Source organism: Tamandua tetradactyla, chromosome 7 (genome assembly GCF_023851605.1).
Source record: "Tamandua tetradactyla isolate mTamTet1 chromosome 7, mTamTet1.pri, whole genome shotgun sequence".
Classification (NCBI taxonomy): Eukaryota; Metazoa; Chordata; class Mammalia; order Pilosa; family Myrmecophagidae; genus Tamandua; species Tamandua tetradactyla.
Genome location: NC_135333.1, coordinates 80698908 through 80711957, shown reverse-complemented (window position 1 = coordinate 80711957; position 13050 = coordinate 80698908). Strand labels below are relative to the sequence as shown.

General features: G+C 34.7%; 1 protein-coding gene across 1 annotated transcript; it reads left to right on the top strand.

Annotated features, from left to right (window-relative positions):
* Positions 1–814: 814 nt before the first annotated feature.
* Positions 815–11620, top strand: RERGL (RERG like). Its single transcript, XM_077167936.1, has 5 exons — positions 815–934; positions 2002–2058; positions 6998–7071; positions 8024–8172; positions 10548–11620. Exons 1-5 carry the CDS (start codon positions 883–885, stop codon positions 10828–10830), a joined length of 615 nt encoding a protein of 204 aa, XP_077024051.1. The 5' UTR covers positions 815–882; the 3' UTR covers positions 10831–11620.
* The last annotated feature ends 1430 nt before the right edge of the window (positions 11621–13050 follow it).

The window sequence follows — 13050 nt, the reverse complement described above, 5'->3', positions numbered from 1 at the left end:
ATTGTAGGGAAAATTAGTGGAAAGAAACATGAAAAAGTCATAATTTGTAAATTATTTTACCTTTTTAGTTTCAGAATGAGTACATTTGCCAAAATACTCTTTCCAATTTATCTTTTTTATTTTTGTTCCCTAATTCCAACATACTAAAAAAGGAAACATGACAAATTTCTATATATTGCTCTTCAAACAAAATGATTACTTTACTTTTCCCCCCAAGAAATATTACTTTTGTCTATTAGCAAAGAGTAAAATATGGAAAATTACTTATTAAGGGAGACATTCGACAGATGAAACTCCTAGCGCCCATATTTCTGCTTGAGAGCTCATATGATTCAATATTTATTTGCATGGTCATCAACCCTATAGTAATACATCCTAGGTAGCTATTCTATTCCTTCTTTCATTTCTTTTCATAACTGAGTTAATTTATCCCCCCCTCACCTTTCACAGAAGCCCTAGAAGATACAGGCTTACATATTAGTAGATAAAACAAAACTGATCCAAAGTAATTCTTAAAGGGAGGTTTACCATCCTTTAAAAACTTTCTAAAGAAAAGACATCATTTTTCTAGATTCTAGGTGTAGACAGATTCCAGGTACACAAAAATTAAGAACTAGGAGTTCGCTTTTTTTATTAGCTATTGACTTCATAAACTTCACTGTCTAAGTAGTTATTCCAATATTTTAAACACATGAAAAGGAATATGTTGAAAACTACTCTAGGAAAATATTTTTAAGGTTATTATTGGATGGTTGGAGTATGGGTGGAGTTGGCCTGAGAGTGATGAGGCCAGCAATAAGAAGAAAGTTGAAAAACACATGCTTGGCTGAAGTCAGCATAGTATCAGAAGACAGGACCAACCAAGAGGGAACAGAGAACAAAATGAATGATGTGAAGCTTGCTGTGTTGGGTGGTGAAGGAACAGGCAAATCTGGTGAGTGTTGATGTTTACTATTGTGTTATGATTTTATAATATGTATATTTATTGTGATATATGTATTATGATATTATGAAGGCAAAAAGAGTGAGAAACATATTGGTATTACATATGTAATAATAGTAACTATATAGTTATAAGAAGGTATAGCAAGAAAACTCTTTTCAATGTTAATTTTTGGGTCATTATTATGATGTTTAAAATTCATGGGAATGACAGGAAATCCCACCATCACTATCCTACCTATTTCTTACACCCACACACCTGTCCTAGTACCCAATAGTGACCAAACATCTGTTTCCTTGAGTCACTAAGTCTTTTCCCAGGATTGATTCACGGTTTTGAAGGGACTTTTCTGCCCTGTGACTAAGAGTGGAGACACATGTATGGGACCTATGGATTACTTTTTAAATGCAACATACCTGAGGCAAAAGAACTTCAGAAGGGCACACCTCTTTGGATGCCTGGGAATGGAGCAGCAGGTACCCTGCATTTGGAAGCCATGGTTTCTTGACTTTTTTTTAAACCACATTTAGATGGTGGTTGAAGATGTACCAGTAGAACAACCTGCCCCAATGTAACTTTAGCCAGATCCAGGAACCTATTATTTCTTGGAATTTTTAACCTTCTATATCCTTAAGCAAATGCAAATACTTGATAATATTCTTGTCATTTTTGGTACATGGGGTTTGAGAGCCAGATTTAATTTCCTAAGGACAATAAAGAGATATCACAGTTCTTGCTTATTAAGTATAATGAGAAATCTGTTCTTGTTACAAAAGGTAAGTTACCTTATGTATTTGAATTTGTGAATTAATTAGATAGTGATTTGAATGTGCAACACTGTAAGATTAGCCTTTTCTTTCTGGTGACCTAATTATTGAGATTATACAATGGAAATCTTGTTAGCTATTATTTAGACTAGAATTTCATAAATTCCTTAAAGTCTTCATTAATACCAGATAATTTTTTATTTGAAAGACAAAAACCTCAAATCGTATATGACTAAATTATATTCAAACTAAAACAGAAAAGACCCTAAATCCAGCTTGTTTGTTCTGCAGCACTTACAGTAAGGTTTCTTACCAAGCGATTTATTGGAGAATATGCATCTAATTTTGGTAAGTCACTATTATAGACTTTCTCACCTTAAAATGTCAGCATCATAATTAAAGCATTATTAAAATCAGAGTTGTTTATTTATTTATTTTTCCTTTTGGTGCATAGTCCGGGATTTGAACACAGGTCTGCCCTTGGAAGGTGAACATTCTACTACTGAACCACCCACGCACCCAAGAGCATATTTTGACATAATCTTCAGTTTTTACACACTTAAGCATCTTATTTATTCATAGATTTTGGTTACAATTGCAAAAATAGGTATTGGAATTCATGTTGTTTTATAGTAAAATTCTCCTAATTTGATGTTGTTAGATGGATTAGAGAGTTAGATGGTTTCAAAATCTAGAAGTACAAAACCATTAAAACTGGGACCCTACCCACTCCCAAAAATATTGTAGAGAAACAATTTAGAAGTGAATTGGACATCTGTTAAAAGAGAAAGAAAAGTTAATGCTAAAAAAAAAAACCCAAATAACTACAAAAGAAAGCTTATTTTTACTGCAAGCCATACAAAAATAATAGGAAAAAAAAATGCTTTGGTTAAAGACTAGAGCCAAATATTCTATTGTTTGCATAATTTCAGAGAAACTCTAGAACAGATGCCAGGACACCTTGATTTAATCTTAAGAGGATCATTTCACTAACTCTACTATGGATCACTGATCTATTGATTAGAATTTAGCATGGGAAATACTACAGCATAAAATGAGTGGGGAATTTAGCCACAGCTTTGAGCATATTTTTGGCTCTGTAATTAATTAATATAATGGTACTAATATCTTACCTAATTGAAGGTATGGGTATAAACCAGCTTAACTCACAAGTGTTTTATGTTGTTGTTGTTACTTTTACAGGATTAAGACAGAAAAGAGGAAAATTGGGAGAAAAGGCAATATTTTTTTTTTGTTTTAAAATATTTAGGGTGAGAGGAATTTGAAAGCATGTGTGTTTTTTTTCCATGAGATACAGACAAAAATAAATATTTAGCATTAATTCATTAGGTATCATTTTTAGAATGTTTTAGAAAATAATTTAAAGTGTTACATTGTGTTATTCTCTGCATGGATTCACCACAGTACTTCAACCCATATACCATAATGTACCTTTTAAGGCAAGTGCTTAAAATTATTGTAGAAAATAATAAAAGGAAAGAGAAATTCTTTTTGTTTCATTCTCGAGGGCAATGCTGTTCTTCAAAAAGATCAACATTACACAAGACTCAGGACGGAAAAAGTATTGTAGAACTAAAAAACAAACCAAAAAAAAAGACAGCATCAAGAGAGAAAAAAAAAAAAACCTCACTGTTTTAGTTCATAAGCTGCTGAATGCAATATACCAGAAATGAAATAGCTTTTAAAAAGGGAATTTCTTATGTGCAAGTTAACAGTTCTAAGGCCATGAAAATGTCCAAATTAAGGCATCAAGGTAAAGATAGCTTCAAAAAAAAAAAACGGCCGATGGAGTTCGGGGTTCCTCTCTCAGCTGGGAGGGCACATGGTGATATCTGCTAGCTTTATCTCCTCACTTCATAAGGTTTCCCCAGGAGTGTTTTCCTCCTGCTTCAGAGGTCTCTGGTTGTGTGGGCGCTTTTTGTTCTAACCTTTTTCTGAAGTGGTTCCCTCTCAAAGAGCTCCAGTAAGCATCCCCGCCTTGAATGGGTCAAGACGCGTCTCCATGAAAACCATATAGTCCAAAGTTACCACCCCCAATTGGGTGGGTCATATCTCCATGGAAACAATAAAAAAGGTCCCACTCAGCAATATGCAGTAAGAATTAAAGAACATGACTTTTCTGGGGTACCTAATAGCTTCAAACTGGCACAAAACTGATCGTTGAAAAGAAATACAAAAAAAAGATAAATTCCTCTTTTCATTCTTGAGGGCAATGTCTTAATCGAAAAGGTTAACATTACACAAGGAATCAAGAATGAGGAAATATTTTGGAACTAAAAAACAAACTACATGATAGCATCAATTGAAAAAAAAAAGCACCTTAAAATTTTATAACATATAGTTACAAAAACAAATGAAATATTCTCATATTTTTGACTATTACATATTAATGAAATATATAAGACCTGGAGATATTTTGAAAAGACCACAAATGTAAATGTCACCACTGTATGAGAACAAAATGTTGGCCCCCCCAAATGTCTGTTGTATCTTCCTAATGATACTATAAATGTTCTCTTTCTACTATGGGTTACAGAGCATTTGCCAGAATGGGTCATGCTCTTGTGTCAGTATGTAGTTTTTTTATAGAAGTATTTCTTTTATTCAAAATATTGGAGGAAACAGTTACAGAAATTATTTCATTCAGGTACAGAGATTATAGCAGTGAACAAAGGAGACAAATATCCAAGCCCTTATTGTGCTTACATTCTGGAGGTAAGAGTCAGGCAATTAGAAAAAATTTACAATTGAGCTATAAGTTATATCATTCAATGGTAACTGCTCCAAACAAAAATAAAGTAAGACAAGGGGTTGGCATTAATATGGCATGTTAGTTTGTAAGCTGCTGGAATGCAATATAATAGAATTGGAATGGCTTTTATAAGGGGAGTTTAATAAGTTACAAGTTTATAGTTCTAAGCCTATAAAAATGTCCAAACAAATGCATTCAGGGAAAGGTACCTTAATTCAAGAAAGGTCAATGCATCTGGAACCCTCCATCACCTGGGAAGGAACACTGGTCTCTTGCTGGTCTCTTATTCCTGGGCTCCATTTGCTCTCAGCCTCTGTTCCTGTGGGGGTTCCTCACTTTGCTTCTCTGGGACTGGTTTTCATCTTTTGGTTTGCTTTGGCTCTCTCCAGCTCTGGCTTGCCTGACATCTCACGGGAAGGCACACAGCAACATTTCCTGGGCTCCAAGTATCTCCACACATCAGTGTCTCTGTTTACTGAAGCAAATGCTCTCTAAGTATCTAAATCTGCTCTCCCTGTGGGCTCTGAAGTTTCTGTCAGCTCTGCTGCCTCCAAAATGTTTCCTCTTTTAAAGGACTCCAGTAAACTAATCAAAAGCCACCTGGTTTGGGTGGAGTCACATCTCCATCTAATCAAAGGGTTACATGCACAATTGGGCATGCCACATCTCTGTGGAGATAAATTAATCAAAAATTTCTGTCCTACAATATTGAATTAGGATGAAAAGAAATGGCTGCCTCCACAAAATTGAATCAGGATTAAAACATGGCTATACTGAGGTATATAATATTTTCAAAATGACCCATTGGCTGTGTGATAATTTAAAATAGGGTGATCAGGGCAGACTTTCCTGAGAAGGAGACATCTGAACATAGAACTAGAGGCAGTGAGAATTGAGTCATGAAGATATTTGGGGGATTACATTCTGGGCAACAGGAACCAGAATTACCAAAGTTCTGAGATAGGAGCTTTCTGAAAAAAAGTTTGGAGTTTTATGGAGGCCGGTACATGGATTGGAAAGAATGTGACAGAGAATAGTCAGAGAGGGTTTTTTTTTTTTTGAAGGTCAGAGAAATAATAGGGACTAGAGATGGGCACTAACACACATTTTAAAAACCTTTGGCTTTAATACAGGTAAACTAGGAAGCCATTGGAGCAATTTTACCAGAGAAGTGACATCCCCTGATTTAAAGGTTCACTTTTGCTCTTGTGTTGAGAATAGACTATAGCAAGGGAAAGGGGATGGGAATGGAAAAAGCAGAGAGATGATCCAGGAGGTTTTGCAATAATCTAGGGAAGAAATAATAGTGGCTTAGGCTGGAGTGGTACCAGTTGAGGGAAATGATGTCATATTAAAATATATTTTGAAGGTAGAATAAAAAGCAATTTTTAGTAAAATATATGTGTGGTGTTAGAGAGGGAAAGGAATCAAGGATGAATTTGAGTTATGGAGATGTGCAACTAATGGTATGCAGATGCCCTTTAAATAAAGCTTAAACCTGGAAGATGCAGTCTTTGCAGAGAGATCAGGTGCTCAGTTTCAGATATTTTCTGGTTGAAATGTCCACCAGATTTCTACATGAAGATATCCAATAAATTCATGGTTCTGAGTCTGGAGTTAAGGGAAAATAATAATTGATATACAAATAATAATTGATAATAATTTAAATAATTAAATACAAAGGCTTGGGACTGCACAAGACCAGCAAGGTAGTGAGGGTACATGGAGAAAAACTTCAAGAACTGGATCCATGTTTGAAATGTGAAAAGATATGGTGGATGAACAAAAGGAAGCTAAGTTGGAGCAACAGTAAATAAAGAAAAAAACAGAGGAGTGTGTTGCCTTGAAAGCCATGTGAAGGAAGTGAACAATTGCATTAATGCTACTGGGAAGGCACATAAGATCAAGACACAGAACTACCATTAAGTCTAACAAGATGGTCTTGGTAAGTGTGGTATTAGGTAGAGAGCAAAAGACTGATTTTAATAGTTGAAGAGTTTAGGATGAGAGTAGTTGGACCCAGGAAATACAGATGCTTTACTGTAAAGATCACAGAGAAATAGGGCAATAGTTGAAAGGGATCATGAGGTCTGAAGACTTTTTTAATTAGAAGAAATTCAGTATGTGTTTACAATGTGGGGAATGATATTGTAAAGAGGATGAAATTTACCATGTAGCAGAGACAGAATTGCTGGAGCCAGATTTTTTATTAGATGAGTGTAAATGCATTGGTCTTAGCTAGGATTACAGTTACTTCATTCATAGTAATGGGGTGGAAGATAAAGAAATGAACACAAAGGCAAGTAAGTAGGTGGATATGGTGGAGTTCACGTGTAAAGGAAACACATATGAGCAAATATAACAAATACTATTTTGGCTAACAGGAATGAAAAAAAATCATTCCTCATGCTAAAACATGACTGGTTGCATTTGTCAGACTGTAATTTAAATAAGAACCCACTATTTTATTCTGGAATATTTCCATACTGATAACGAATATGCATATTTTTGCAGAATCTGTCTATAATAAGCATTTCTGTTTGGAGGGGAAACAACTAAATCTGGAAATATACGACCCTTGCTCTCAAGTAAGTAAAACAAAACATTTTATTATTTTTTTAAATCATGATTTGAGTAGGATTGAATGAGAGTAAGTGAAAAGTTGACAGTTTTAAAACTGTAGTTTCTTCTCAAGTTTCGCTACTAAAATTTTAAGAGATTACTTTTAGTGCTGTAAATTCCATTCCTTAGCTTCTCTGTGAAATTATATCCAAATTATCTTAAGGATATTCTTAAAATAGTAATGTTAAGCTGCATTCATGATATATTTCTATCAGGTCAGAATATACCTGTCAGAGTTAATAGTTTAATGATTTATTAACCCCGTTTATATTTTCACCAAGTTATGTTTGAAAATAGCAAGTTGTCAGTACAGCATAAGTATGATTGGTTTTGAGTACAAACCTCTCTATCCATTCAAAATCAAATAGATCAAGTAGGATTATACAAATAAGAGACTGAATTGCCAGTTGTTGAAGATTTCCAAACAACTGCATGGGCCAGATATTTTTGTAAATAAAATATCCCCTAAATCTTTTCAGCTAAATCTCATAAATAATTTTTACTGATTTAAATCTAGTACCACTAATCAACAAATATTCAATTTATGAACATCGGTAGAAAATATTGTCTTTTTTTCAATACAAATATGTGGAGATTATTCTAAAAGGCAATTATTATAGCTTATGGTGTTTTCAGAAAAAGCAGAGATTTTTTCTTAGAATAAAATCATATGAATTAGATATAACCTTTCTGTACATTTTACAAATTTAATCACTTTTAATTAATTAAAGAGAGTGGTAAGGGAGAAATAGTGAAACAAATTAAGCCTCAGTTTAGGAAATATTGCTATCTTGATTTTGTGTGGCAGAATTCTGCTTATTGAAATCTCTTCTGGGTAAAATGGGTCTCAATTACCTAAGTATAAAATACAGGGGTCAGATCCCCACCCCCGTTCAATGTGCTTTTTAAAACTTTCAGTCACAGAAAGCAAAATTCTCCCTCACGAGTGAGCTCCACTGGGCCGATGGGTTTGTCATTGTATATGACATCAGTGACAGGTCTTCATTTGCTTTTGCAAAAGCCCTGATCTACAGAATTCGGGAACCACAAACTAGTCATTGTAAAAGGTAAGTATTTTTCATTCCTCTCTCCTTTCCTTTTAGTAAATCATCATATAGCTGTAAGCATCATTAGGAAGAGTTTAATGCCGACTTCCAATTACAAAATTTAACAGCCCTGAACAATTCACCTTACCATTCCACAGGAGATACACATGTAGTAAAAGGAATCAGATGAGAATACTTTATATCCCAGCTGACATAAACAGTTACTTGCCTTGGGTAAATGGCTATTTTATAAGGCAGCTCCTATTGTTAACATGACACTCAATTGCAAAATAATGGTCCTCTGTACACAAGTCAGTTCACTTCCCAACTTTTCCTTTTGTTCCGACAAAAATGTTAAGGATGCTAAGGAAATTCAGATGTATTTCATTTGACATCCTGTGAAATCTAATTCCTAGTTGTTGGGTTGTGCAATCTATCAAAACAAAACAGACTGAATAATCAAACCTTTAACAAATTTGAAGTATGAGAAAACATTTTTTTCTCCACTTCACCTCCTAAAATAAAGAGCTGATCAGTGGTTCCACATTTACTGGCTTGATGCAAGTGACTGTAAATGAATGCATAGCTGTATCTTAAATGATGGCTGCATTATTAGACAGAAGTTTAAACATCTGAGTTTCCAATTTTAGTTTTCCTTATCCTTTTTATTATTATTCACTCCCTTTTAAAGTATTTATTTTTGTTCAATATGTTCATGTAAAGCATTTTTTGTGCTTCTCTCAACTACGGTTTTGCCAATAGAGTCTAAAATAACATTCTAGTCTGGTAGTAGAGAAACATAATATTGTAACTGAAAATTAGTGTGTGTTTGTTTTTTATGTCTATTTAAATTGCTCATTATCAATAAACCAAAGGATAATAATTGATAAAGGGTACCTGCCTGGGGTCAATTGATGTAAATTTTAGGGTTTTTTTCTAGCTGATTGGTCTTAAGTAAGCCCCTTTATTCTCTAGAACTCAAATTCTGACTTTAAAGATGATGATGGCAGGGAAGTAGGGAAGGATGCAATTTTGCTAAGGTCTCTTATAGCTCTAATTTTTTGAACTCCATTGTTTCAGGCAGTAAATGTCTTAGGTGTAAACACCATGACCTAGGCAAGGGACAAGAATAAAGTTTTTAATATTACTCCAAATCAAAAGAACCACTCAAGAATATTTATAAATATATTGAAAATATAAAACCTGTATTTGGCATTTTTCAAGTAATCATGTTAGTTTATTGACTAAATAATTTCTAGGGTATTCTCAGTTATCAGTTCATGGACTGACTAGATGAGTCAAATATGGCATCATTTCATAAAATTATACTTGATATTTGTTACACACCCTTTAAGACATTTTCACTTACCTTTTCTTACTTACCCTTAACAATAATTTTGCCAACCAGAGAGAAAAATAAACTAACTCCCTATCAAGTACAGGTGCTTTCTCCCTTACCATTCACACTGCCTCATGAATGAACTGCCGTTTAGAGGACTCTGGGAACAATATCTTTTTAGATAGCACTGAGAACCATCTGTGTTTAGCCATTTCTTCCCTAGCATAGATAGTACAGTTTCATGTCATTTAAGGGTTGGTGGTTTTACTATATTCTTCCCATGGAATTCTCTTTTAGGAGTGTGCCACTAAAACCAAGGAGGATATATTGATATATGCTGAAGACATCATCTTAAGAAAGAATTATTTTTCTTAAATAAACACAAAAATTGTGCAAGTTCACAAAATTGTAAGATATTCTTTAGAGCATGTTGTAATGGATACTAAAGAAAAAGCGATGGGTATTGAACATTATTTTTTTCTTAGGAAACTTAGATGTAAATTGACTGTTCAATTACAGTAACTATATAAGTACAGAGATGTTAGTCCTTCCCTTCCAATTGATAAGGATAATGAAAACTAATACTTAGTAAGCATCTTTCACTGCCAGGCATGCTAAGTATTAATATATATATATATATATATGTGTGTGTGTGTGTGTGTGTGTGTATCATTTCATTTAATATCTATGAGAATATTGTGTGTTGAGGATTATTTTCCATTTTTTACATGCAAAGAAATTGAGAGTGGGAAATATTGAAATCATGCCTTGGTAGTAAACAGAGCCCGATTTTAACAATAGGTGTGTGCTACTTCAATTCCTGTCCTTTAGGGTCTGCTTACTTGTCTCATTTACTATATTCTACCTAAAATAAATTTTATGAGTAGACAGGAATATGTGTCATTACACATACATGACCATAAGTAATTCACATGCACACGCACACACGTGTTCTTTATTTTTTGCTTCACAGTCTGTTTAATATAAATTTAAAAGAATTGTCTTTAACGTTTAATTTAAAACAGTCTTTCCAAAGCACTGTGCATCTGTATTTCAGAGCTGTGGAGTCAGCAGTGCTTTTAGTTGGCAACAAACAAGATCTCTGTCACGTGCGAGAAGTTGGCTGGGAAGAAGGGCAAAAGCTGGCATTGGATAACCGATGCCAATTCTGTGAACTGTCTGCAGCAGAACAGTCTCTGGAGGTAGAAATGATGTTTATTAGAATTATCAAGGACATCCTGACAAACTTCAAACTCAAAGAAAAGAGACGACCCAGTGGGTCTAAATCAATGGCCAAATTAATCAATAATGTATTTGGAAAGAGAAGGAAATCTGTTTAGTAGACATGTGACCCTAGGGGCTTATTATATAAGTGATAAATATTTACATGGTAATAAGATTTAGTTTTTGTTATGTGATTTAAAAATAATTATCTGGGAGATATGAAATGAATGAACATAAATTACAATATTTATAGTTTCACTTTTGGGTTGTTTGTATACTGTATGCTCATCTTGCCACTTAACCTTTCATTGAAGAATAGCACTCAGTATAAGTATAACCTATTGGTGGATTGCCCTCTAATTTGTCCTGGCAAACAATCTATGCTTATGTAATTTTATTAAAGTATCATTCCATAGGCTGCAGTTTAACTTTATTTCATTTCTTTCTCTTTAATGAAGCATCGTTATATTAATAAAGTTAATATATTATTGTGCTTAATTTATCAATTCCTGAAAGTTCTCAATATATTTAATAGAAATCCATGTATATACTTTTAAATGACTTCACAATAATCCAGTGAGTTAACTGATATTATAGAACTTTTAATTATAGCGTAACTTAGATCTTAAGAAGTCTATGCCTTTCAATGTTTCACGCTGCACTAAATAAAGCAATTATCATATAGCAATTAAGTTACGAGCTAAAATACCTTTTAGGTCAAAAGATTCATTTATTTCAGTTCACCTAGAAATCCATACATCAGAGGGAAGATAAAAAAGAATACTGCTTCTTATATAGATAGCCTTGAAGGCCTTCGTGTTCTGAAAGAGATGTTTTTGTATTAGATGCAGCATTTTAATCCTTCTCAAATGACTTTAGCATTTCCTTTAGAAGACAACAGGTTAGCTGCTGGAACCTCGGCACCACTGCTGCTGCCCTTGCTGAACTTTGCCTGTTGCTGCATTTCAAGTTGAGACCCTCGGCATGTATTCAGCAAAATAGCTGATAATTAAGGTTATGTCTAAGGCAAACCAAAGTGTGAGCATAAACAGTGCTACATATTTGATTGATATAGATGTATAAGAACTTGGGTACCTAGGTGGAAATAGATCTTGACTTAAGAGTGGTAGATTGGGGGGAGGTATAAAAAAACATCAGGCTGGATAGGAGACACATCATTGACATGGGGTGACTCACATGAGTCAGGATTTAAAATTTTAGGAGCAGCATTTAGAGCTGGCCCAAAGCTTTGCTATTCCTTGTCTGAACTTGATGATGCATTAAAACAAAAGTAGTGGAAATAACACAACTGTTTGGTAGTATACAAGATAGTTTCAGAAAGTTTGTAAAGATGAAAAGATTAGAATTGATACAGAATGTTCAACCCAAAATTCCACCCTGAGTATGTCCCTAGAAGAACTCGCTTAATAAGGAAGTAAGGAATGCACTAGTGAAGGAAGACAGACAATTTTTTTTTTTTTTTTTTTTTTTTTTTTTTTTAAGAGAGAGGGAGGAAAGGAAGGAAAGACAGAGAAGGAAGGAAGGATGGAAGGAAGGAAGGGAGGAAGAAAGGGAAACATTTTTAAACATTTTCTTGTTTTATTATATTTTGTTTGTTTGTTTGTTTTTTACATGGGCTGGGGCCGGGAATCGAACCGGGGTCCTCCAGCACGGCAGGCAAGCACTCTTGCCCGCTGAGCCACCGCGGCCCGCCGGAAGACAGACAATTTTGAAAAGCACAATAGTGAGTGTGCTCTGGGCTAGAATTGATAGTAGGGATCTTGCATTGAAATGTGCTCCTCGATTATCACTGCAGATGATAGACTCCTGGGATAGCAGAACCTGGATGGGAGCATTTAGCCTGCTACCTTCTCTGCACCCACTTAGCCCTTAAGGAAATGAGGTCACATCCAGAACTGAGGCTCCATTTTTGGTGCTGGAAGTCTGGAGGTCTAGAAGTGACATCCACATCGTGGGCCAATATGTCACCTTCATCCCAGAGGCCATAGTGACTTTTCATGCATATATTTCACAAGCACAGAGATGGCCAAAGAAGAGAGAAAAGTTGTTATCCACAGAATAGGTCATCCTGTCAATCTGGTTTTAAAGCGCTCTCATTGCTCGATATTTGCTGCTGGGCATTAACTTGATGCATGAAGATGTGCATCATTTGTGCCCTCTCTGAGACCCATTCACCTATCTTTACCCCAGACTTTCTATTACTGATCTTCCAGTCATATTTCTTGCAGACACTGACCAATTGGCTAAACCATTGATCAATGCCCAGAAATCAATGAACCACAGGCCACCTTTCCCTCCACACGAGATGGGCACCA